The sequence below is a fragment of the Thyridium curvatum genome, assembly GCF_004353045.1.
Source record: "Thyridium curvatum strain D216 chromosome Unknown NODE_24_length_455711_cov_82.946811, whole genome shotgun sequence".
In the NCBI taxonomy this organism is placed as follows: Eukaryota; Fungi; Ascomycota; class Sordariomycetes; order Thyridiales; family Thyridiaceae; genus Thyridium; species Thyridium curvatum.
The window spans coordinates 37,061-62,105 of record NW_022156779.1 but is presented as its reverse complement, the minus strand read 5'-3'; the positions used below and the strand labels follow the sequence as shown (position 1 = coordinate 62,105).

Here is a 25,045-nt window from a genome sequence, read left to right as displayed (position 1 = left end):
CAGACTTGAGGGGCTGGCCAAAGCAACACTCGCACTCTTACCTGTGTACATTTATTAATTCAACATACACTCGTCGTAGTTGAAGCACTGAGACGCGGCCAACAGCGTCAGCACGGCCGCAATGCCTCCCAAGAAGAAGGGCAGGGCCAGTGCCCAGTCTGTCGCAACGCCCTCGGCGACTGCTACACCCAGTCGGGGAGGAGACGATGATGCGATGGACATCGATACACCCCAGGCGGCGGATACACCGACTGCAGCAACGTCCACCCAAGCGCCACTCGCGGATCTCACCAGCCATTGGACGGATGAGCAACGTGCTTCCTTGTTCAAGGGTGTGATCAGATGGAAGCCCTCCGGTAGGATGACCAAATCGGGAGAAAGACATGATCACTTTGCAGGCATGAAGCTGACCATGACCATGCTACGCATCCTAGGCATGCATAGGCATTTTCGCGTGATAGCAATCTCGGAACACCTGCGCTGCCATGGCATCGACCCCGACGTATATCAACACACGCGCATACCGGGCATCTGGAAAGAACTGCGGTGGTTCTACGACCTGGACGCCATCAATGAGCGTGATAACAACATCGACTACATTGATAATCCAGAATTCGATACGAAATTCAAAGAATTCCACTTGCCTTTTGACGACTACTACGAGGCAATGAGCGAGCGATTCCTCGCCGACGGCGGATCAGGAGCGTCATCTCCTGCCCAATGGGACGGCGGCGACGGCGACGATGCGCTTCCAAGCGTCACAAAGCCTACCCCAAGTACTGGCGCTGGTAAGCGGAAGCGTGGCGAAACTGCTTCTAGGACGCGGTCCAGTACGGTGGACAGCTCCGACGCACCATCCTCACTACCGAGCGCGGCTGCGCCGAAGACGACAAGGGGTACAAGGAGCTCGAGACGCGCCGCGTCAAGGAGCAAAGCTCAATCTACGGAGCCAGAGGACAAGGCAGATGATGGAAACGAGGAGGAAGCAGAAGACAACGACGATGAAGCGAAAGAGGAGGAAGAGGAGGAAGCAGACGAGAACGAGGAGGAGGATGCGGACGAAGAGGAAGATGCGGACGAAGCAGAAGGAGGCGAGAACGAGGAAGACGACCATGACGAGGAAGAGGACCAAGAGCCAGAGGCGGAAAAGCCTACGCGGCAGAAGAAGACAGCACGGGGAGGAGGCAGGGGGAGAGGAAGAGGGAGAGGCCGTGGAAGAGGTCGGGGACGAGGCCGTTGAGTAACGGCTGCAAGCTCAAGTGTTGAGACATATTGATACCCTGAATTGATTGAGAATGCCTTTTTCCATGCAATGTAATGCCACGCACCTTGATGCGACCAAGCCTTCCCCTGGTGCAGCCTCGGTCTAATAACGGGCAACGGGGCAATGCGATGTTCTTACGCACTTCTTGTGAAAGCCGGATGGCAAGCAAAGATCCATGCCTCGTCAAATCATTCTCCAGGCTTTTCCTCCAAACCATTCTACTTGTACTTGTATTGACTAGAGAAACAAATGCCCCGCAAAATGTTTGGATCAGCAGACATGGCAGCGCAAAAGTCGGCTGCTGTGGCTCTTAATTGGGGTTGCCCCGCATCGCGTCAACACGCGCCGGACCGTTAACACAACTTCATGTTGACGCTGCCACAATTTGTCCCCGACACCGTCGCACGCCCTTGTACTGTATGGAAGTCGAGTAGCCGCGATTCCACCATGTCCCGACCGGGGTCAACGACTCAGCGTCCGCTGTCGACAACAGAAGAACTTGAGAAGCTTGAGCAGTCTATAACATTGACTTTGCAAGGTGCGCGAAGGCCCCGCGTTTCCCTTCCAAACGACGTATTTGCTGAGAGCCGTTGTTAGAGATCGATCACAACTTCAGCAAGGCCCATCGCATTGTCACAACGAGCATCCTCCCTCTCGTCGAGCAATATGGCGAGCATTCGAGAGCCGTTTGGGAAGCTTCCAAGGTGAGGACTGCCAGGCCGCTGGAGCAGGCCCGAAAGAGTAGCTGACTAGTCGTTTTCTTGTCAGTTTTGGAAGCAGTTCTTTGAGGCTTCGGCCAACGTATCACTGTCAGGCTATGAAGAACTAGCCAATGATGACGATACCACAGCTGCGGAGGAGACGACCGTTCACGATGACACAACTGCAGGCTATACGCCTCGGGCGCACCACGACGACACCACAGCAGGCGCAGACCAGTCGGCAAACTACCAAGGAGAGGGCGATTCGGTGCTGACAGATGGCGACGGCGATCTTACTGGGAGCACGCCTCGACCACCTGCCACCAAGACAATCAAACCTCAATTTGCCGATCTGGACTCTCCATACGAGAATCTGAAGCGGCAGCTCGACCAGGACAATACCACCCAGACAGGAGAACTGCGCGACGAGGACGAGTCTGAACTCCTGGCGCAGCATACAGCTCGCCTCCCCGACATGTCCATGACTCCGAGGTCGTCTCTGGATCAGGCCGCGCGCGATTTGCAAGAATCAACGGCCCGGAAGCACAAGGACCCCCTGCTTCACCGCATCCTGGACAAGAACTACCGGCTCCAAGCCACGCCACACAAGCCCATGTCGCATGGCGTCAGCCCCATCAAGTGGAAGGTGACGGAGAAGCCCAAAGATGACAAGGGCAAGGCCAAGGAAAAGGTACCGCTTTGGCAGGAGTCGTCGCCCATGTCATCTCCCGAGATGGAGGCGCCCAAGCTGCGAAGCGAGGCGTTCATGTCTCCTATCCGGTCTGCATATCGCCAGAAGGTTGCTGCTGTGCCCAGCGGGCCGCGGACGCCCGGCATCAGCGTGCAGACCCCGGCTACCGGCCGCAAGACAAAAGACATTTTCGGGCTGGAGCAAGGAAAGGGAAACAGGCATAAGGACGAGATCACCTGGGAGAGTGACAGCGAGGAAGAATCGGGGGATCTCTACGGTGGGATGAGCCCGCCAAAGACGATACAATTTGCCCTCCCGGCATCCAAGCTTCTTCAAACACCGGGTAGGTTCTACACTTGCTTAGGAACTCTTGGTATCGATGTGGCATGCTAACTTGTCTGTGCTGCGCAGCGAGGGAGGCAAGTAAGCGGATCGTGGACGATATACTCCTGACTGCCGGTGCCGAGCCCGAGGAGTCATCAGAGTACAGTCCCACCATGGTCAAGATGAACCAGGACATTCTGGATGACACGTTTTAGAATCATGACCACTGGGACGTTTGATAGATGCGTGAGTGCATCTCGTCATTTTCGGTACTGCTAGACTTGTCAAAGATACCCCTTGTCACAACTTGGCCGTACATTTCCCAGCATTCATAGTATGTGCTCATAGACCCATGTAAAGATATGAACGACAACCATCCGTTCGATCTTGTGACTCTTCACCTAGGTTGACAGAGTCAAAAGATCCATCTTGTATCCCCCTGTAGGGCTGCGATAGCCCTACTGTAGTCCTCGAGCCATAAGGCGCCGCAGTGCACTCTCGGAGGATCGAGAATCACCGCCACCGCGGCGCCGGGGCCGAGGCCCAAGCATTGGGAAGCCATTGTTACGGCCTGGAGCGATCCGAGCCGGGCCTGCGTGCGGCTCGAGGATGCTCACTACTCCTCAAGTGATAGTAACCATGTGGTCGCCGGTGCTGCTGTCATCTCCTTGCAACACAGAGACACCGTATGTCCGAATCCTATCCGCGAGGTGATCTCAACCGACCATCTTCATCTGGCTCTTGTGGATCTTGCTCTGTTCCTCGATGCGTTGCTTCTGCGCGTCGCTGTCTCTCTTCTCGTCGTCGCTCTTCTTGCCCTTGCGGGAGAGCTTGGCCCTGAGCAAACCAACAGTGCTGCCGAAGCTGGAGATGGAGGCGGTGTCGCTGGCCTTCTTCTCCTGGCGAGACTGCTCCTGAGAGGCGTGGTTGGATCCGTCGGTCATGATGATGAGCTTGTCTATCGTCGAACTGGGGAAATTTTGTACTATTATGTGGGCTCTTGGTAGGTGGAACAAAAGTCGTTTTGGGACGAGTGATGTTCTGTGTACAAAGAAGGGTGGCAAGGCACGGGGTGACGAGGCTGGTATTCCTAGGAGATCTGGTACTTGAGACTAGAGTTGTTGGCTGTGTAGACAGTCTGCTCCCTCAGGCAGAGACCGTGTCCCTGGGCTTTATACACGCCGTGAGTGCGTCACGTACCAGGCTCTGCCCCCCCCCCCCCCCCCCCCCCCCCCCCCCCTCCCCCCCCCCCCCCCCCCTTCCATCTGACTACATCCGGTCAATGGCAGGGGGAATGTCATTACCTCGGAGGGATGGTTGCCTGATTTAGACATCTCAAGTTCGAAAGGTCTACGGGGCCGGCATAGCCTAGCAAGGGGGCCGTGCCAGGTGAGTCATCTGGGTTGAGGAGGCACATGGTTGTCGAGGTCAAAAGCCTTGGCAGTGACACAGCAGACAAATCAACTCGCTCTGTGCGTCTTGCATCATTGAGATAGGGGGAGGAGAGAGCTCCAGTGACTCAGGACAATGCCCACGTGTCTTGGCAGGCGCCACTGGTCCGACGTTGAAAAGCGTACTCGCGGGCGTCGCCGGCGGGGCCCAGCTTCCGGAAGTGTGGAGACGAACCGGCGCCGGATGTGTAAGACGGCGCATCATGGCCCCGAGCGCAGACGTTCATGACTAGGCCTTTGACTTTGCGCGGTTGATTTGACTCTTTGGGAGAATGCTGCCCGCGATGGCTATTCGAGGAGGTCCAGCCCGCCGCATTGTCCCATGCGATCCCATCTCTCTCCATCGTGATCGTGTGTGCCTCGTCTGACTCATCCTGCACGTTGCTGCCGCCGTATCCAAGGTGTGACAGGGCAACAAGAGCCTTACGTGTCAGCGAGACTTCCAGGCATGTCTTGCCGAAGGCCTTTGAGGGGTTGCTAGGAGATATGCCTATTATGGCTCATGGATCCGCCGAGCAGGGGGGGATTTGCCGGATATCGCTTTCAAGTTGTCATTTCCCACAATGTTAACAATGTCAAAACACAGGTGCCAGGAGCTGCAAGCCTGATGAGATATAGGTAGCCATCCAGAGTTGGTCTATGAGTAGGAGGCATTCAGAACATGCTTCCTTTCAAGGCTGAAGCAGAGCGTCCATTTAGGAGTGAAGTGCTAATGATTAGGATCACCCTCATGAGTATTTGAATTTGACTACAGCTGAGGTATCTAGTTTCCAACCCTCGCGAGGCCTGCAGCTTTCTGCGCGAAGATCGAGAGCCATCAACCGATTCAACAAGAGCCACAAGAGCTTCTCTCGACAACTGGCCAACCCCTGGGAGTTCAAAACTTCTAGATGGGTTTGGCTTTGGAGTGTGTGGACCGAGGAGAAAGAGGGTGGGCTTGAATGTGTTAGGATGACCACTTTGGGTTGAACGGCACCTTACAAGTTCAACTTGGCTACCGGCTTGTGATCGTTCGAGGCTATAGGATTGAATAGGTGTGCCGATGAGTTACGTTTGAGTACCGCTAACTCGTGAGTGACCTGAATGCCCCTTGGTTACGTCTCCGATCGCCATTTGGAGGTGGTGACCGACAACAGGTGGCAGATGCCAGACAATACGAATACGAATGCGGGAGTCTGGGGGCGGTGAGGAAATGTCAAGCCATGCATCGCGCTTGTTATTGGTCAATCTCTGGCGTCGGCCGAAGGAGGGGCCCGGACCGGCATTGCATTGCGCTGCACAACAATCAGCACGAACAAGGAAAGGATCAAAAAGGGTTGCTGGCCACTGGCATGGCATCTCTTCATATCCGTCACTGCCAGTTTCGTGTGTTTTACCCGAGAAACCGTAGCTGGCGAGAGTTACGGAGTACAAAGCCAGACCAGCTGGAGGCAGAAAGCAAACCTTCCGTTTCTTGCTACTAGATCTGGTGCAGAATCACCAAAGTACAGTGTCCGTATCTGGCCCCGCCCCTCTGTAATCCGGCTCGTCGGGTTGGGGGGGTTGTGGAATGTGGTGTGTGGGAGCACCGACGTCCATCGGAGTTGTTCTGGAAACGAACACGCCGCGTCGAGAAATGCGCAGGCAGGTGGTGGTGAATCTCCGGATGTCAAGCTTTCCGAAGGCACGATTGCATGGAAAAGGCGGGGTGCGAGTGGGCAATCAGCGAGGTCAAATCAGATGTTAAAGTACAAGTACGGAGCACTGGATCTGAACATGAAGAAGCGCCATCTTACTTGTACAAGTAGTATGGGCCGGGTCCCCTGTTTTTGTTTTACAAGTAACCCCCCCTATCCCGCGGGCCACCGCCCAACAAAATTTGCATCCCGGTTGGTTGGATATTTTTCTGCTCCAAAGGGCAATGTCAAGATGGGCACCTCTCCAGCACAGATTGCTCCCATCCCGGCGGGGACAAATGATGCAAAGAAGATACCTTACCTAGAGAGTTCCCCTTGATACCCCTTCTAAGTAGGTACTTTTACACTGAAAACGTATAAGAGCTCGTCCATGTCTTCTAATGACGTGCCAATGCGCGCGCCGAGTGATGCGACCTTGTACCTCGAAATGCTGGACAGCCCATATCTTGTTGACAGGCAGGTAGACCAGATGTACCGGACTTGCTGAAAGGACTTTGATATCAAGGTACATCCAATGAGCGACCGCTGTTGTGCCGCCGCTGACAGCACTGGAGGGGCCTGTAATAGAGAAGTGGTGTGCCATTTCAGGGGCGAGGCCCACTGACTGGCCATGCAAGTGATACGCTAGACCGTTGATGGCACCACCATCATACGCACCGCACAGGAGCCGTAGGTACCGACAGAGCGCGCATACATGGGTGGTACTTGTACATCTGGGCGGGACCAGGACTGCCAATTTCGCGCCTCCCATCGCTTCCCAATATCGATATAGCCCCAAATTCCCAGAAAAACATCTTCTTTCCCTCCTTTCTGCATGCTCTCGATTCGTCCCGTTCCCTTGACGTAGGTTGCCGCCGTCTTCCCCTCCGCTCGCCCAGGCTCGTCCTCATCTGCTCGCTCTCAAGACTTAACGAGCCGTGGACCGGACGCCGAGATTCGAGTTGCTAATTTTCTCGACCCTGCAGGACTCGTCCTCTTCCCTATCGAGCTGCTCCAGCGGTCCAGTCGGCGCCCCGATCCACACAGATAGTGAACATCCGATAGCCTCGTTGTCGACATTCTCCCTGTCGCGTCTGCTCTACGCCATGTCGGTCAACGCGACGAGCTTCAGCTCGCCCTTGGCAAATGCCAAGTATGCCGCCTCTGGCATCCCAGCCCAGCTCGAGCCCGTCATGGAAGCCATCTCCCAGATGGGCATCTGGACCGTCGCTCTGACGATCCTCGCCGTTGCCGTCGTCTATGATCAATGTATGGCAAAGCACCCCCACTCGTGACATCTGCGGAAGCACGGAACTGACTGGCGTGGCTTGACAGTCAGCTACATCTGGCAAAAGGGATCGATTGTCGGCCCTGCCTGGAAAGCCCCCTTCATTGGACCTTTCCTGCAGTCAATGGACCCCAAGTTCGAGGAGTACTATGCCAAATGGACCAGCGGACCCCTGAGCTGTGTTTCCGTCTTCCACAAGTAGGTTCTAGAAAGGATGATTCGCCCGTAGCCTCATCCTTGCCGTAACTGACCGTGGCCCCCTTTCCAATAGGTTCGTGGTTATCGCTTCCACCCGTGATATGGCAAGGAAGATCTTCAATGCGCCCGCGTTCGTCAAGCCCTGTGTCGTCGACGTCGCCCCCAAGCTGCTCGGCGCTGACAACTGGGTCTTCCTGGACGGCAAGGCGCACGTTGACTTCCGCAAGGGTCTCAACGGTCTGTTCACGAGAAGGGCCCTGGAATGCTATCTGCCCGGCCAGGAGGAGGTGTACAAGACGTACTTCAAGCGCTTCCTCCAGATCACCAAGGATGCCGGTGGAAAGCCCGTGCCCTTCATGCCCGAGATGCGTGAGCTCATGTGCGCCGTCTCCTGCCGCACCTTTGTCGGCTACTACATCTCGGACGAGGCCGTGAAGAAGATTGCCGACGACTACTATCTCATCACCGCTGCTCTGGAGCTGGTCAACTTCCCGATCATCATCCCCTTCACCAAGACCTGGTATGGAAAGAAGGCCGCCGACATGGTCCTCGCCGAGTTCTCCAAGTGCGCCGCCAAGAGCAAGGTCCGTATGGCCGCAGGCGGCGAGGTGACGTGCATCATGGACGGATGGGTCAAGCAGATTCTCGAGTCAAAGAAGTGGCGCGAGGCCGAGGAGAAGGGCATCAAGGTCGAGGGCACCAAGCCGTCTCCCCTGTTGCGCGACTTCACCGACTACGAAATCGCACAGACTGTCTTCACCTTCCTCTTTGCTTCTCAGGATGCCACGAGCAGCGCCGCCACATGGCTGTTCCAGATCATGGCTCAGCGCCCCGACGTTCTGGACCGTGTCCGCGAGGAGAACTACAAGACTCGCAATGGCGACATCCATGCCCCTGTGACCATGGATCAGCTGGAGTCGATGACATATACCCGCGCTGTCGTCAAGGAGCTTCTCCGCTACCGCCCTCCTGTCCTCATGGTTCCGTATATGGCTAAGAAGGCCTTCCCCATCACGGAGAACTATACCGTCCCCAAGGGTAAGTTTCGCAGAGCTCGACCCCCTTGCGAATAGTCGCAATGGCTGACTCCAATCAATAGGCGCCATGGTTATCCCCACGACATACATGGCTCTGCGTGATCCGGAAGTGTACACCAACCCCGACGAGTTTGACCCTGAGCGCTACTACAGCGGCGACGCAGAGGTCAAGGGCGCCAAGAACTTCCTCGTTTTCGGTGTCGGACCTCACTACTGCCTGGGACAGCACTATGCCCAGCTCAACCTGGCGTTGTTTGTTGGAAAGGCGTCGCTGCTCATGGACTGGAAGCACCACCCCACGCCGATCTCTGAGGAGATCAAGGTCTTTGCTACCATCTTCCCCAAGGTAAGTGCGACCTTTGTTGGACGATGTGGAGATGATTCGGCCAGTTGACTGACAATACGATAGGATGACTGCCCCCTCACCTTTGAAGAGAGGAAGTGGTGATCAGCTGGTCTGGTGATCAAGACGGAGAAGTTCTTCCGACCGCAGACTCGCCGCATCCTGTGTCGTTAGCCAGCACGTACCTTGTCCGAGCCCAGAGCAGTTGGCAAAAGTGTGGTGCTCAGAGCTTCTACTTGGATGAAATGAAAATGGACGAAGAGCAAACAGCACATCGGCGTTGACTAGGGCAATTTGGTTTTTTTCTTTGACCATAGAAGCCCGAAACCACGGTCTTTGGAGTATATGTGGTTGGGCATTTGCCGGCCATGAATCGCATGATAGAATATTGTAATACCTAATCCGGGTGTACCCAATTCGGGCTCATCATTCGACTGCGCCCAACCCGGGAGGGAACTTCGAGATATTTAGACTTAATGAACAAGATTTCCGAGAGAAATGACCTGCTGGCGATTCCATGCGAGTGAGTAAAGAGAGTATTGAAAAGACAAGATCGAGCAACTGGTCAACTTTGATGATAACTAGGTATGAGATGGAGTGCAGTGTCCGTGTGAACATTCAGCCGCAGCTTTTAGGCCGGGTGTTGAGACTAACGAGGCTAGCTGGCTGCCGCCACTGGGGAGATCGGCATACTGGAAGCTCAACTATCATAGCTCCAGATCTATGGAGCCACTGATCAACCGAGCATTATTATTACTGTGCTTTCTTTCTTATCAGAGTGAGTGACTGCACTCCCCGCCCCCGTTTACGAAGCAGCTCGTCTTTCCAACAAAACCCTCCCCCGTATCGCCAGACTTGTTCCGAAATACACCGTGAATACCAGAATTCCCAATTGCACCCCGACAACACAGCAGCACCCCATGGCCGCCCCAACAGCACCTCGGGCCGCCGCTGCGCTCGCGCGGACGGCCGCCGCCGTCGCCTTGCGGTCCCGCGCAATGACGACAATGGCCCGCCGTGGCGGCCACGCCGCCCTGCGGCGGCAGGAGAGGAGCGCCGCGCCGACGGCGTGGCCCCGCGCCGCCCGGGACTGCCGGCGGTCGCTGGTGGCGGCGGGCCCCGGCTGCATGCGGGCGTACTCGCAGCAGCAGCAGGCGGCCGAGAGCAAGATCTGGGACTTTGAAGGGGTGCGTACGAGGCAGATGAACGAGACGCACATGCGCAGCAGACGGGCAACGTGAACTAATATCTGGTGGTGAACATGACAGCTGCAAAAGCTCATCTCGAATCCAGACTCCAAGGTTGTCATCGTCGGTACGTTTCTATCACCCCCTCTCCCCCTCTCCCCCTCCCCCAAACCTCTGTCTCGCGTCTCATAGACCGCGCCGAGTCCATTCGTCGCTGATCATCATCGGGGGTTGTCTCCTCCTCCCGGCCGCTTGAATCAGACGCTCGCGAACCCGCCGAACTCGAGGCCACGGGACGCATCCCCGGCGCCATCAACATCCCGATCAAGTCCGCGCCCGACAGCTTCCACATCGGCGAAGAGGAGTTCGAGGACAAGTTTGGCTTCCCCCGGCCGAGTCAGGATCAGGAGCTCGTCTTCTACTGCAAGGCCGGCGTGCGCTCCCGGGCCGCCGCGGGACTCGCGCGGCAGAGTGGGTGGAAGAATCTAGGAGAGTACCCTGGTAGTTGGGTTGACTGGGAGAGTCACGGCGGCAAGACGCAGAAATAAGATTGACGGTTCGCTCGTTGTTATACTAAGGTGCCTCCCTGTTGAGGCTCATAGAGGATATCGATGCGTAGAACTGGGACGCTGCCCCTTGATCTGCCTAATCCATACATGATATTGTACAATATACTGCAAACATATGGCAGGCTGTTGGTCTTCTTCTCCAGCCTGCTTCGGGCCACGCAACTAAGCCATCGCCCACTATTGTCCCTCGCCTCCCTCTACAGGCTTCTTGTTGATGGGGCTGGAGTGGGCGAAGAAGAGGAACTTGATCGTCAAGGCGAGTGCAAAGTGCAGCGCCACCACCACGACAAGCAGGACCTTGCTCGTCTGGCGATCCGTCGCCGACAGCACGGGGTACAGGTTCCGCAGCAGGAAGGTAACAGACATGCCGAGACCCACGGCGACAAACACCCAGTTGAGGATATCGATGCTCGACCAGCTGATCAGGGCGACTGGGACCCAGATCAGGTTGCTGTAGCCGTATAGGGCCCAGCACTCCAGAAGGTTTGCGGCCTCGGAGCCGAAGTATCGAAGAGCGACGTACAGAACCACCGGAATGACCAGTGTGTATCCGTAGATCAGGCCGGCAGCACCTGTATGGTAAAGTGTTAGCCAAGGTGAAAGCAGGACCGTCGTCAAAGGGACTTCATACCGCTCAACAATGTGAAATCGTACGCAAACGGCTCCTGTCCCGTCGTCGCGAGATACTGGCTTATCGTGCCGCCCAGGAACAAGATGAAGACCACGGTGGTGGCGATCCAGAAGGGTCCGTAAAGGTCGGGATTGCCCTCGAGGACGTCGAGGAAGTTGGCTCGCGGGTACAGCGCCGCCCAGCACCGGGTCAAAACAGAAGACGTGTCGACGTCAAAAAATTGCGCGTAAAACGACATGGACCAAAGAAAGCGCTTGCCCGAGGATGACGACGCCGTGGCAGGGAGCGGTAGGCCGGAGCCACCACCGGGTTTCCTCGCGCCTGGGCCGGTCTCTGTGAAGTTCGAGTTATGGAATTCGAGATCTTCTTGGAGATCGGTGTGTCCAAGATCGCCCTGGGAAGCTTGCGTCAGTCTCAGCCCAAGGGGCGTTACAGTGAGTTGCAAGCACCTACCTCATCATCGACGTCTACAACGGCGTCGTAGCCCGAGCCCGACATTTTCGATGCTGTTGTAGGTATCGGTTTGAACAATAGGTTGTACTAGTCCCGAAGTTTGCACGGATGTTCGAGGGTGATTGAGGGGCCGAAATGACCAAGCTGTTTCTTTGAATGAGAGCTGTTCGGGTTGCAACTTGCGCGAGGTTGAAGCTTGTGACCAGCTGTCGTAATATGGCCAGGGGTGAAAGATAGGCAGCAGAATTAGCGGGCCGGCAGCCAGCTGGTGCGCTGGTCAGGCACCTCGAACCCCGGCACCTTCTCATCTCATCTGTGACTGAAATCATTCATTATGCCTTTTCTCATTATATTGAGATTCAACATTTGGAAACAGTCTATCCTATTCACGATTCTACAACCCTGACTGAACTGGTCGGTGTCTTGCGCTCTCCAGCATGTAAGAATCAGATGTAACTACATGTAGTTTGGCATGGGGTACAGCTCATCCCTGTCAAGTCTGTCTATCATGATGAAATGAGCTCATTGATTCACTAGCATGTGGAAAAGGCACAGAGACCTTGGCTGACTCCAGTGTTCAAGTATCTTTCCCACTAAGCTGGCTCTGCGGTAGGCATTATTCCCACTCAACAGTGGTTATGAAGCAGGGCAGTCGCAAGGTGCTTGAGATTGGTTGCTTTTCATGCTTGGAGACACACTACCCACTGTGGCAGTAAATAAAGCAAGCGACGGAGCCTCGCACTCAAAGGAGGACAAGACGCAGGGATTGGTCAAAATCAGAACTCTTTTGCTGGAATTTGGATGCTATGTCGTCCACGAAAATACAGCCAGAGTAATTCCTCCACGTGAGCCACCACCACTGTTTCATGATACCAAAACCCAGACGCCGAAGACCATGAGTAAACCGTCTATTTGAGCTTCTTCTTGGGGCGGAGCTGGTTGGTGTGTCCGCACTTTCGCTTTCTGCAGTTGGTGGCACGGGGCGGGAGACGGGCCTGTGAAACAAGTTAGACGTGGTCCTCAGATGATCGGGGCCGATGGGGGGGTTCCGTACGTAGCACTTGCGGCAGATCATCTTGTCGCAGTTGAACTTGCTGGCCAGAGCCTTCAGGGAGGGCTCAATGATACCACCACGGAGACGGAGGACCAGGTGGAGGGTGGACTCCTGTAGATCCCGTTAGCATTCCATCCTGATGTCTGTCGAGCTGTATCCAATCCCGGTCGCCGCCGTGCGGATTCCTTCGAAAAGTCGTTCCTCCTCTTTGCACGACCGTTTTGTTCGGGTGTTCGGGTAATCGTTGTCACCACTAACCTTCTGGATGTTGTAGTCGGACAGAGTGCGGCCATCCTCGAGCTGCTTGCCGGCGAAGATCAATCGCTGTTGGTCTGGGGGAATGCCCTCCTTGTCTTGGATCTTGGACTTCACATTGTCGATCGTGTCCGAGGACTCGACCTCCAAAGTGATGGTCTTGCCAGTCAGGGTCTTCACGAAGCTATTTCCGTCGCTGTCAGTCCACGTTCCACTGTCGAATGGCATGCATCGGGTCTCGTTCGGCGAGGGCTTACATCTGCACTGTGACGCGGAAGAATAATTAGCACATGTCCATGATCACGTCAACGGCATCGCGAGCGACGTTTGGGCGGTTCAACTTACTCTTGGCGGCTTTCCGTGAAGAATTGCTTGATGATCGAAGGAGAGTGGAAATTCTGGTACGAAATTCTGGTGGGGGGTGACAAATTCCACCAAAACCTTTAGTCGGGTTCTGCCGGGGTTGAGCCGGGCGCGCTTCTTTTCGTGGGAAGCGAGCCCTAACTTTACGGGTCTGACAGCGCGCGCACGTGATCAGGCAGCTGAATCACTTTAGCTTTTTTTCCCCCGTCGCGGAAAGGAAGGAACAAACGCGCCTCATGCTTGACTGTTGTCTTAGGTAATCATCCCATCTCATTGTGGTGTCTTGCTATCATCGTGTAAACGAACGACGCCGGGTCCTCTCTCGCTCGTTACATGTGCTTCCTCATTCCCCAACACTTGTCCCTTCAGCCTCTGCCGCCTTAGATCTCTCTCTGGCTGCTTCAAGTTCTGTCCATCTTGCCATTCTCTTCTCAAATGCTCGAACAGATCGCACCAGCATCTGTGTCGAGATCCCACTCAATTCAGCTAGTCTTGTCAGCGTGGATGCCGTGAGGTTGGTTGGGTTGTTCGAGGCCGCCCTTACCTGCTCTGTCATAGAATGCCTTCGCTGCCGCCGGAAGTTCTTCTTCTTCACGATACATCTGATGCAGCTGGCCAAAGGGAGGTGCGTCTTTAGAAGTGCTCATATCGTGGTCCTGTGGCTCGACCCTTTGTAGACTTCTCTGTGCCTCTTTCGCCTTCTCATTGATGACTTCGTCTGCCTCGTCGCCGACCGTCTTATCTCGGCGACCTATTGCAGAAAGGGGGAACAGTTTGGTGATTTGGCGGCCGTCTAGAAGTTGTCCTTCGGGTCAGCAAGTGACTCCCGCAAGCTCGAGAGACTTGTTAGGTGGCCTACCTTCACTCTCTGGTAACCGAAGCTGTTGGTACCAGTCGAGGTATTCGTCCATTGTTGCGTCACTCATAAGCCAGGCATCATCAGAGCGCAGTTTCTCAACTTCATGTCTGCTCAAGCCATCTTGAGCATGAGGCGCATATATCCTCTGCCATTCCTCCCAGTCAATTCTGAGAGTCGTTATGTCGTCGGACGCGCTGCGTGCCCTCTCGATCTTGTCGAAGGGGTGGAGGAGTTTCGTGACAAACACAATACAAGATATGAGAAACACATCTGGATGATCCAGTAGGATAGTCGACCTCTTTTCCAAAGGGTACGTGAGATCTTCGTTGAGGAAGGAGAGGAGCTCCACGACAGCGCCAAACACTTCGGCTAGACAAGACTTCAGTATGGTGATGTTTCCAAGTAAAAATTGAGCAAAGGATGGCACACATACCAGGGAGGCCAAGCTCTTTTGCATACTGATACAGCAGCAATGGTAGATTGAGACCCGGAAACACCATATCGTAGTTGATATGATACGCACGAACAAGGTCAAACACCACCTCTTGTAGCTCGGCGCCTTTAAATATCGCATTCCTGGTCAAGAGCGTCCTGTGATATACGCCTGGTAGCCTGTCACGCATTTCTTTGGGTATCTCCTCCACCTATATCGGCTGTCAGTGAAAAGAGTGACCCTTGCTCCACTGAGATGTGCAGACTCACCGCTCCGAGATAAAGGATCTCGTCCGCCTTGGCCCATCGCTGAAAGTCCCCTACCCTATAGGGAAGACGGAGCAGCAGAGTTCCAAGGTAACACAGCGCAAGCGTGTCGAGAAGGCGAGGCATCTTCCAACGCTCGCCAACCTGACTGCGCCAGATGCGCCTATGGCTCGCCGACGACGCAGCCGAGACGTCAGACATCTCTCCTTCACTCTGAGAGCTGTACAGCGTGGCCTCGGTCCCAGAGCCCGACTCCTGGCCGTCCTCTCGGTCGCGGCCACCGGCAGATTTGAGGCCAGCGAGATCGCGCACGCGGAGCTCCCACATGTCGCGCACCACCGTCTCCAGCTCGGCAGGCAGATTCTTCTCGCGCACAAGCCAGGCGATCTGCTTGCGTAGAATGAGCTGGAGACACTCGAGGTAGAGCTCCTTGGCGGCATTGCCCGATAAGTGTCGAAGTTCCTTTTCTCTCCTCTCCTTCGCCTTGCGGGCGACGTGGCCCTTATTGCCAAAGTTCTCCTCATCCTCATGGTCGAACTCAATGAAACCCTAGCAAGATCCTTAGCCTGGCTGTTCTGATCGATGCGTTCTGTAAGCAGACTGATTTCTACATACCTCGATGCGATGTCCATTCTCGCAATATCTAAATCCGCTTTCAGCATACCAACGACGCGCGGGGCATTCGTCGCAACCTTCGCCCCGGCGGAACTTCCGCAACTCGCGACGGCCATTCATGATGGCTTCTTAGGTGAGCCGGGCTCACATGATAGTGTCAAGGAAAGTCTGGCGTTTGGCTACAAACGTGTGCTGGTATTGGTCGAGATCAACTTCTGGTTGGGTCAGAGATTTTAGTTTGGAGGTTCAATGCTACTTTCTCGGTATTAGGTAGGCTCGAAGACAAGACGACAATGCACCACATCCTTTACCACAGCATTCTACGTTCGCACACATATTTACGATTGAGGATTTTTGAAAGGTAACATGTTGACGAAAATTTCTTGCAATTCTATCGGACATGTTTTTGTCGCCACTTTAAGAACACCCATTTTTCATTCATCATCGTCCTGGCCTAGAAAGCATCTTGGCGACAGGGATGTTTTGCTGTATATAAGAACGAAGCAGCAGATAAACGCGGTTTTCTTGGTATGGTGTGGAAGTCGAAACGCCGTCCGTATCCACGACCTTGAGCCCATGCTGAATCCTCAAGAGCACATCGCGCAGACAGACCGCCAACGCTCAAGGAAAACACGCGCGTAGCAGAACGGCTGGTCAGATTGGAACGCAAATTTAACCACGGGGAGCCTCCTTGGCCTCAACGGCGGCCTCCTCACCCATGGCAGTGAGAATGACGACGTCTAGAATAACAGGATTAGCGAAACCATTTCTTTTCTTTCAACTCCTCGCAACAGATCTGCCCAGAGATGACAAGTAAGAACTTACTGGTGTCCTTCTCCTCGGTCTTGAAGAGACGGTTGATCTTCTCGCCAACCTCACCATCGGGCATCTTGACATCGTCCTTGGTGTCACCATCGTCGCTCATGAGGGAGAGGTAGCCATCGTCGGAGATGTCGAGCTAGAACGGGCAATTAGTCTTCTGCAGGCCACAATTGACGTCTTTTGATGCCGGGAAAATCCAACTTACGAGCTGGTACTCGCGGCGCGAGACGTGGGGGACATCCATGTTGTGGGTGGAGGGGGACAGATCCTCAAGCTTCTTGCCAGTGAAGATGTCAAGAGCAACCAGATGGACCTTGGCGTGACCGTGCTTGCCAGTCTTGGAGGTGGACATGTCGACGATCTTGCAAGGGCGGCCCTTGATGACGACGAAACCGTTCTTCCTCAGGGCAGAGCATTGCATGGGGTAGGTGGTCGAAGCGCCGGCGTCGGCGGAGTCGAAGGTGTGCTCATGCTGGACAGACGGATATGTTAGCGACGGGGAAAGACTCAACATAAAAGGGCGACGAGAGGACTGGATCAAGCGCTCGAAATTGCACAAATGCAATAGTTTTGTTGTTCGAGGGCAGTGATGAGCTTGATGCTGATGATAGCGATGGCAACAATGCTGCTTGCTGCTCGGGTTGGGCCGCGGGGTTGGTTGAAGTGTGCGGGGTGGGTATATTTTTTTCTACCCTCTCGCCGCCAGCCCATATGCGAAACACACGACAGGATGACGGGCAGCAAGCAGTGGCAGAGGACCAGCGGAGCTTACCTGGGAATCGTCGGCCATCTTGATGGAATTGGCAAAGAATGCTCTGTCGAAGTGGTTGAAGAGGTGAAGAAGAATGAATGCGACGCAGCCAAGGGGATGTCCAAGCACGGATCGGGGTGTGGTGTTCAGAAGAGGAGTGGGTGGAAGGAAGAGACAGGAATTCAGGAAATTCGAAAAATAAATGGCAAAAAAACAGAGGCGAGTTACCTAGAGAGGGCGTGAGTGTGTGTGTGTGTGCCTGTGCCTATGTGCGCGCGCGTGAGAGAGAAAGAGAACGACGGGTAGAGAGAGGGGGCGCTAAGGTACCTAGTTTGGGGCCGTCCCAGTGCGAAAAAGGTACACGTCCCTGCCTGTTGCTGCTCAGCACTCCGTACGTAGCGCTGGTTTGTCCTAGGCGGCGGCCTTGCTGCGGGGCGGAACACCAGCTTAGAGGCGACTAGGCGCACGATTTTGGTCCAGATTTGTGACTGCCACAGCAAATTCCTGCGCTGTGGTTCGTCGGTTTCGTCCAGCGAGGCAGAGTTTTCGGTCTTGAGTATTCCTCCTACCTTGATACTAGTTCAATGTACCTACCTACCTTCTTGCCAACCTCTCCCCGGTGGCCGGTGGGCACCCACGGAATCCAGTGCTGCTGCAGGACCTTATTCTGAGGGACCGTCCTCCCTGGTACAGTAAGTGCCTCGCACCTTACTATGGCAGCAGAGCAACCCTGAGCTTTGTCTAGGCGTTCCTGACTGGATGGGTTGGACAGGTACCTTCCTTACCCAGGTATCTTGCTCAGGAGGCAGGCGAGTGTCATTGAAGCAAGATAACCACCAAACCTTGGTAAATGCAGAAACTCTACCCCGATGTTTGCTAATACAGCTTCCTCGGCATGACTCATTTAGTCCACAACTTTGGGTGCGGCGAGTTACTCATTCTCGAGATACACGGACCGGCTATCAAGTTGTCTGGTTCATTGTCTTTCGAGGGAGCCATGCGAGACAATGACATCTCCCTCCCTGGCTGCAGCCAGGTGGGTTACTGGATCTGGGATCGGGGAAGATCGATGACCTCGGACCCCAGAGAGCGGTGGCTTGCAGGACGGGAAGCGGGCACTGCTCCGGTTAATTCTTTGCTACCTTACCTTAGGTACTCTACTTGTATGAGCTCCCATTTCTGTTGACTGATGCTGTCCTTGAAGCGAGCTTCAACCCCGCGGTCCCCACTCATACTGTAAGAGCATTGTCAAGTAAAGTATCTCCTAGAGTAGCTGATAGGAGATAACAGTGGATGGGGACAATTGACGGGACACGCTCATCAACAAGGGGGCAGCTGTGGCTGGTAGGTTCCCCACTAAATTATTGATCTACGTACCTCGAGAGCTCGGGACAGCTCAGCCTTATCCTGGAAGTGCTTTACGTTCACAGCTATCCGGGAACTGCTTTAGATCACCATCTACAATCGCATCCTGCCTCGGCCCGTCGTCAGGTCGCCTCTCCAAATATATCGCGCCGCTTACCGCACATGACTTGACTACACGCCCACCCCTTAGATTCGAGAGAACTTGGCCCAGCCCCTGACCGAACCATGCCATTGTTGCTTCCCTGAGTTGCCCATTCCTCTAGCCCAGCATGTGGCTAGACCGGCTGGGTCATACGGGGAACGCATCCTCGACCCCGACGAGTCGCGCCGCCTCACCCCTCCCGAGACGGACCTCCAGCGCCCGTGGTGTCTACACAACCCCTCAGCGCTCCGCGAGGGGCTCCTCCATCTCCCTCCTTTCGAATGATTCGAGCGCCTCCTTGCCCTCTACCTCCGGGAAGCCCAACGGCTCGAGGTTGAAGCAATCGACGATCGCAGATGACGGGAAACGCTCTTTAGACGCCCTCGGCAAGATCCTCGGGGAAGCCTCACTAGGCGTCACGTCTAAATCGGAGCAGAGCTCTAAGATTACGCAGACCGATCTTGACCTGCAGTTCGACTTTGGCGGACGATCGCTTCAAGACCTTGCCAATGGCGTCCTGGATCCCAACGCCCGAGAAGCCCACAGACCACAGACGGTTGAGGAGTGTAAGAGCCTTGCGCCCCTGATTGAGTGCGACTCTCCGCTCACACATGAATGCGTGAAGACAAACAGGAAAAGGGCAAATTCGAGGATCTTCATCGATCCATCCGAGCCTGTGATGATGTACTGGCTTCTGTCGAGACGAACCTCACGAGTTTTCGAAATGACTTGGCCGCCGTATCTGCAGACATAGAAACCCTACAGGCCAGATCCACGGCGCTCAACGTGCGCCTAGAAAACCGCAAGGCCGTCGAAAAGGCCCTCGGCCCGGTCGTTGAGGAACTTAGTGTCTCACCAGTAGTAGTCTCCAAGATCTCCGAGGGTCATGTCGATGAACAATGGGTGCAGGCGCTCAAGGAAGTCGACAAAAGAGCAACGGCGTACCGCAACAGCTCTAACCAAACACAGAATAAGGCCTGGGCAGATCTCGGTCCTCTGTTGGAGAAACTGACGCAGAAGGTACATCTCCCTGGGCATACCTTGTGGCTTCAAGTTGGCTGATTGCTTCCAGGCGGTTGAACGCATACGGGATTTCCTCGTGGCGCAAATAAAGGCACTCAGATCGCCGCATATCAATGCTCAGATCATACAGCAACAAAACTTCCTCAAGTTCAAAGACCTGTTCTCATTCCTCCACAAGCACCATACTACGCTGGCCGATGAAATATGCTTGGCTTACATGAACACAATGAGGTGGTACTATGTCAACCAGTTCGCGCGCTACGAGAAGGCTCTTGGGAAAATCAAGATTCACCTCCTAGATAAGAATGACGTTCTGGGCCATGATGAAACCTCGAGAAAAACCACAGTGCTGTCCAGCGCCAAGATCGCGGGACCTCCACATGACGCCTTCAACTTGGGCCGCCGGATAGATCTCCTGAAAACGACCAACCAGGTGGCTCTGCCATCTCACATTGCTGAGGAAGACCAGTCGACACACTATCTCGAAGTACCCTTCCGGAACTTCAACCTTGCTCTTGTTGACAATGCCACGGCAGAGTATACCTTCCTGGCATCCTTTTTCGCCCCAGCCCTTTCCTTCTCGACCATCTCGCGCCACTTCAACTACATCTTCGAGCCCACCTTTGCCCTGGGCCAAGCATTGACCAAGACATTGACATCCGACACCTACGACAGCCTAGGCCTGCTCCTCTGCATTCGGCTCAACCAGCACCTCACGTTCGAACTGCAGCGACGCAAGATCCCTGCCGTGGACAACTACATGAACGGCACAAACATGCTTCTCTGGCCGCGTCTCCAGGTCGTCATGGACCACCACTGCGAGAGCGTGAGGCAGCTGACAGCAAATCTCCCCGCGCGGCCCTCGTCGTCTGCCGCCTCAACACAGTCGGCGGCACCCCACGTCACAACCCAACGCTTCGGGCAGCTGCTGCACGGGGTGCTGGCGCTGAGTACGGAGGCCGGGGACGACGAGCCCGTCGTCACGAGTCTCCGCCGGCTTCGCAGCGAGATCGAGGTGTTTCTGACCAAGCACAGCCAGACGTGGTTTGGCAAGGACAAGCGGAAGAGGGAGCGGTTCCTGTACAATAACTATTCGCTGATTTTGACCATTATTAGCGACGTTGGGGGCAAGCTAGCTATGGAGCAGCAAGAGCATTTCGAGAGCCTGAAGAAGGCTTTCCAAGAAGCTGCATGAACCCCAATCTTCGTCGAAATAGACACATTTTTGATCATCATATCAGCCGCTGGGCCTAGCGCCTCTAATTGAGAGGCCATGAGAACAAAACTTGATTTTTGTACTGGTTATGGATCAAAACAATTCTCGCTAGACTGTAGTCAACGCCATGCTTCCTCCCAAGGGTGTGGCGGGGTGGCCAATATCCTCCTATTCTGAAAAGATAACCCAACAAAGTCCAGTCAAGTATGTACTTAATTAAGTACGAGCCCAACCAACCCAACGCCAGCGTGCCTATCTATGACGACCACGACCCGCGTGAGACGAACGAGATCACAGCCGAGACGACGCTCGAGACATGAGAGACGACACCGGGCGACCTGCGCAACCAAAAAGCGAGAGCACCAACCAGCAGAGCCAGGCCCACCGCACCGGCAGGATGCTTGTACCTGGAGACGATGACTGCTACCCTCTTGCGCTGCTCCTCCCATTTCCTCGCCCGCTCCAGCTCCAGCTCCTGCTGCTTGAAGTAGGCCTCGCCCTCTTCGAGCGTCTGGGACTGGATAGACTCCAGTGACCTTGCGGTCTTGAGCACGCTGGCGCTGGATATGTTCCGCCAACTGCGAAGCGACTCGGGCGGGTGCTGCTCAAACAGGCGGGCAGCCGAGGCTATAAGCGCGTCCACGTCCAGCTGCTTGGGCAGCTTGGAAAGGATAACATGCAGCACGTCCTGCTCCTCGGTCGGGGTGTCGAAGATCTCGTCCCTCTTGCTGAGAATCGTAGCGACGTACATGTACAGGCTGAATACGGGTTCCCTCGCCAGCAAGATGTCGAAGAGGCGCGATATCTCGTCGAGTGATGTCACGTCGTGAGCGTACATGGTGAGGGTGCTGCTGAGGGCGAAGAACGGGTTGGTCCCGGCGACGTGAAGCCACAGCTTCGGATCGGCCTTGCGGAGGATGTCGGGGATGAGGTAGAGCTGAGCCATGGCTGGGCTCATGGTGGAGCACATGTAGTCGCGTATACGCAGGACTGACAGTCGAGCCACGGCCGTCACTTGCAGCTCTGGTGCGAGCACCAGAAGGAGGACCTGGCAGATATCGTGATAGCCTTGAAAATAATTGAGAAAGGGGTAGCGCCGGAGGACTTCAACAATTAGGGTTTGTAGTTCTCGCTTCCGTTTCTCTTCCTCGGCTTGTGTGTTATCTACCGCGTCTTGTTAGCCATTGCTATCAAGTCCAAGTACGCAGGGGCGATGGTGAGGTCCTTACAACTTGGGTAATAGACAAATGCGCGGTTGACGTCAAGCTCTACTTGGGCTTCATCGCGGTGATGTTCGGGCTTCTCACTTGAGGCGGAGCTCTCAACGGCTGCACGGCCGTTCTGTCCGGCTTGCTCCTTCTCATCTGCTTGGTTGTGCGATAATCCCAACAATAAAGGCCCTATATGGTAGCTGTTAGTTTCATGCACTCTGTTGATAAAGTATGTATGAATAAGAAGCCCTACATGTGTGTCTCCTCAGGTGTGATGTGAGGTAACCGCCTTGCGACTCAGCTAGCTCAACAAGACGATGTAGGTCTTTCCTCTCACAAGCATCGATGATAGCTTGGGCCTTGGGGCTGCTGTCAGCCTCATTTGACTGCGCACATGTGCTTCCGTTGGCAAATTCATCGGTAGGTTGCTGAGTGGCGTCCTCGGGGGAGGCCGTCCAGCCCTCCGCATCCTCCATGGCCAATCTATTCTTGCCGGGAGGGCTCCACGCTCTCTGGGTGTGTAATGAGTGCTCTCGAAGCCGACGGCTCTTCAGAGCATAGCTGATGCACCGAGGTCTATTCGTCTGCTATATCCTAGAGAGAGAGAGAAGTGACAAAGACGCAGTTGGAGAAAGAGGCATACGAGCTAACCAATCTACTAATCGTGCTCGCCGTTGAAATTAAGCATCTCTGTTTCAAACAATAAAGGACGAGCTAAGGTCGGGGAAAGCTGATTGTGCAGGAGCTAGCTGTGGAGCAGTCCAGCTGGTCAAGATCGACGACGTGGCTAAGACCCAGCACGGCAGAAAACACAACTAATGCCGACCTGTGGCTTGTTAAATTGCCTGCGCTAGTGAAGATCATTACGTGTTATCGCCAGCTATTTCAGGTGGGCATCCCCACTACGCATGCTACAGAGGGCCTCTGTAGGTACCTACAGAAGTGCAGTAGCCCTGCTGACCCGTAGACATTTTTCAGCCTTACGAGCGGGAGATGCACCATACCTTTGGTAAACTTGCAACCGGCTTCAGCAACGGGTAGAGAACACATTTGCTGCTGCGATGACGGGGTAAAGGCTCAATAGAGAGCCGCTCGGCGAGCGGCTCTCCCTTACGTGGCAATATCGCAGTCACTTGTCCACGACAGGCTATTCGAGACCAGAAAGCTGGGGTCGACTGGAGCTGGGCCAAGCTCCCCCTGCAATCTGCAATATCCCGCAGGCCATGATGCGGATGTGGTCCTGTCATCAAAATTGGTCGCATGCCGTGTCAAGCAGGAACAGCCAAACCACATTGGAATCCACCAGGGCTGGAGAAGATCGTGTGATTGTACCCGTGCAGTAGCACCTGGGCATCTGCATATTTTCCATTCTAGGTGGCTGAACACTAGGGACGTGGCCCCATCAGTATCAGCAATTTGGTGGTCGATCAAGCAGTGCAGGCAGGGAAGCCAAGGCCCAAAATCGAAGGCGGGGCGCAAGAAATGTGATACATCACCAGCGCGAGGCCTTGTCAAGTGCGGCTCCGCCAGGCCATCCACACCAAACTGTAAAGCTCCCGTCGCTCCCGCATTTCCCGTCTGATGCCTGTTGGCTGACCTAGGCCCAGGCTGGATGTATTGATTCAAGGATGTCTTTCGAGCATTCTCTAAACCCACTTTCTTCTAGAACCGACATCTTCGACCGTGATGCTGAATGTTGACAAGCGCCTTTGCCATCAATCGTGGTCTTGATGATTGGTTCGACCTGCAAACGGAGCTTCTCTCTCTGTGTGTGTGTCTCTCTCTCGCGTTCAGAATCCCCAAGCGATGCACCTTTTGGGGCCACCAGAGTACCAGCCGCCTTTATTTCAGTCGCGTGGCCAGGCTGCTGAGACATACGTAGGAAGGATAAAGGGCCTCCAGAGCAGAGATGTGGAAGTGGACTCGTCATACCCTGCACAAGGGAAAGACCAGAACCAACATTGTTCCAGAGCGGATTCGGGTGGCCATTCGAGGAACTGACCGAGTCACAGTCGACCGCACAAGAGACTTGTCTTCGACCCCAAGTCCCAACGAATGCACACCCTTGATGAGCTGCAGGAGACGGCCCCTGCCGTGGCCACTAGGCCGAAGCAGCGCCGTCGGTCAGCCAGTCGGCTTGTCAAGTTGAAGTCTTCTTTGGCGCGGCCTCTGGCTTCTGGACACTGAGTTCCCTGTTCCTTGAGTAGGTGTGAGCGAGAGAAAGTACAAGTCCGCAATCGCAACGTTGATGGACATGGCCCACAGCATCACCCGTATTCGCCTGTAGTGTTGTCTTTGTGCCTTTGGGGGTTGTGTAAGACACCCCTTACCCGGCTACCCAGGGTCTCGGGCTCCGCTGTGCCAGGTTCTGCAGGCCCGAGATCTTTTTTGTCTGGCAAAGCCCAGTCAGTTGCAGGGGTGTGATCCTTCACCGATCTTTGCACATTTTCATGACTGCATACAAGCCTCTTTGAGCCGACCACTCATTCACGAGCCGGCCTTGCATCGCGTTTGCATCAGGGCCCAAGTTGATACTCCGTCCTTAGGGATGGCCAGTCTGCCCCTCATCCGCCTTTTCGGACAGGCATGTTGCTTGTTGTTCGGGCCTATGCCGGAACATTTCGTGAGCCAGACGCCCACTCCCAAGCAGTTAAATCCCGCTCTCTCAGATGATCTTCAACAAAGACCGTGAATTGCCCTGCATTGCCATCACAGAATCGATGCAACATCACCCAGTGCCCCTTACTTGCCGGCCCAAGCGAGACGTTGAGTCTGCATCGACTTGACTGGAGAGTCCCAGAGTACCTGATTAGGTATCAGGCCAGACGAGGAAGAGTGCACTCTCCCCGCCCAAAACTGGAGACCTCCTTGCTGGGCG

The 25,045-nt window shown here is 54.9% G+C and overlaps 10 protein-coding genes across 10 annotated transcripts; 5 read left to right on the top strand and 5 right to left on the bottom strand.

The window, feature by feature from the left end:
• Positions 1-121: 121 nt before the first annotated feature.
• Positions 122-1,240, top strand: E0L32_004805 (uncharacterized protein; the record flags this gene model as incomplete). Its single annotated transcript, XM_031139256.1, has 1 exon — positions 122-1,240. The coding sequence occupies one exon, from the start codon at positions 122-124 to the stop codon at positions 1,238-1,240; it is 1,119 nt and encodes a 372-aa protein (XP_030996686.1).
• A 471-nt stretch (positions 1,241-1,711) lies between these two features.
• On the top strand, positions 1,712-3,195 carry E0L32_004804 (uncharacterized protein; the record flags this gene model as incomplete). The annotated part of the gene is made up of 4 exons (XM_031139255.1): positions 1,712-1,802; positions 1,862-1,968; positions 2,033-2,999; positions 3,068-3,195. The coding sequence occupies 4 exons, from the start codon at positions 1,712-1,714 to the stop codon at positions 3,193-3,195; spliced, it is 1,293 nt and encodes a 430-aa protein (XP_030996685.1).
• Positions 3,196-3,696: 501 nt separating this feature from the next.
• On the bottom strand, positions 3,697-3,924 carry E0L32_004803 (uncharacterized protein; the record flags this gene model as incomplete). Its single annotated transcript, XM_031139254.1, has 1 exon — positions 3,697-3,924. The coding sequence occupies one exon, from the start codon at positions 3,922-3,924 to the stop codon at positions 3,697-3,699; it is 228 nt and encodes a 75-aa protein (XP_030996684.1).
• Positions 3,925-7,192: 3,268 nt separating this feature from the next.
• On the top strand, positions 7,193-9,057 carry E0L32_004802 (uncharacterized protein; the record flags this gene model as incomplete). Its single annotated transcript, XM_031139253.1, has 5 exons — positions 7,193-7,355; positions 7,422-7,572; positions 7,646-8,610; positions 8,672-8,955; positions 9,019-9,057. 5 exons carry the CDS (start codon positions 7,193-7,195, stop codon positions 9,055-9,057), a joined length of 1,602 nt encoding a protein of 533 aa, XP_030996683.1.
• An 815-nt stretch (positions 9,058-9,872) lies between these two features.
• On the top strand, positions 9,873-10,687 carry E0L32_004801 (uncharacterized protein; the record flags this gene model as incomplete). Its single annotated transcript, XM_031139252.1, has 3 exons — positions 9,873-10,139; positions 10,221-10,266; positions 10,401-10,687. The coding sequence occupies 3 exons, from the start codon at positions 9,873-9,875 to the stop codon at positions 10,685-10,687; spliced, it is 600 nt and encodes a 199-aa protein (XP_030996682.1).
• A 198-nt stretch (positions 10,688-10,885) lies between these two features.
• Positions 10,886-11,837, bottom strand: E0L32_004800 (uncharacterized protein; the record flags this gene model as incomplete). The annotated part of the gene is made up of 3 exons (XM_031139251.1): positions 10,886-11,280; positions 11,340-11,733; positions 11,793-11,837. 3 exons carry the CDS (start codon positions 11,835-11,837, stop codon positions 10,886-10,888), a joined length of 834 nt encoding a protein of 277 aa, XP_030996681.1.
• Positions 11,838-12,700: 863 nt separating this feature from the next.
• On the bottom strand, positions 12,701-15,757 carry E0L32_004799 (uncharacterized protein; the record flags this gene model as incomplete). Its single annotated transcript, XM_031139250.1, has 9 exons — positions 12,701-12,787; positions 12,847-12,957; positions 13,105-13,365; positions 13,447-13,601; positions 14,009-14,257; positions 14,324-14,692; positions 14,757-14,967; positions 15,026-15,571; positions 15,638-15,757. 9 exons carry the CDS (start codon positions 15,755-15,757, stop codon positions 12,701-12,703), a joined length of 2,109 nt encoding a protein of 702 aa, XP_030996680.1.
• Positions 15,758-16,309: 552 nt separating this feature from the next.
• On the bottom strand, positions 16,310-17,249 carry E0L32_004798 (uncharacterized protein; the record flags this gene model as incomplete). Its single annotated transcript, XM_031139249.1, has 4 exons — positions 16,310-16,377; positions 16,463-16,595; positions 16,665-16,931; positions 17,232-17,249. The coding sequence occupies 4 exons, from the start codon at positions 17,247-17,249 to the stop codon at positions 16,310-16,312; spliced, it is 486 nt and encodes a 161-aa protein (XP_030996679.1).
• Positions 17,250-18,844: 1,595 nt separating this feature from the next.
• E0L32_004797 (uncharacterized protein) lies at positions 18,845-20,935 on the top strand (the record flags this gene model as incomplete). The annotated part of the gene is made up of 3 exons (XM_031139248.1): positions 18,845-19,283; positions 19,343-19,737; positions 19,790-20,935. 3 exons carry the CDS (start codon positions 18,845-18,847, stop codon positions 20,933-20,935), a joined length of 1,980 nt encoding a protein of 659 aa, XP_030996678.1.
• Positions 20,936-21,212: 277 nt separating this feature from the next.
• Positions 21,213-22,643, bottom strand: E0L32_004796 (uncharacterized protein; the record flags this gene model as incomplete). The annotated part of the gene is made up of 3 exons (XM_031139246.1): positions 21,213-22,120; positions 22,186-22,356; positions 22,421-22,643. The coding sequence occupies 3 exons, from the start codon at positions 22,641-22,643 to the stop codon at positions 21,213-21,215; spliced, it is 1,302 nt and encodes a 433-aa protein (XP_030996677.1).
• Positions 22,644-25,045: the final 2,402 nt, after the last annotated feature.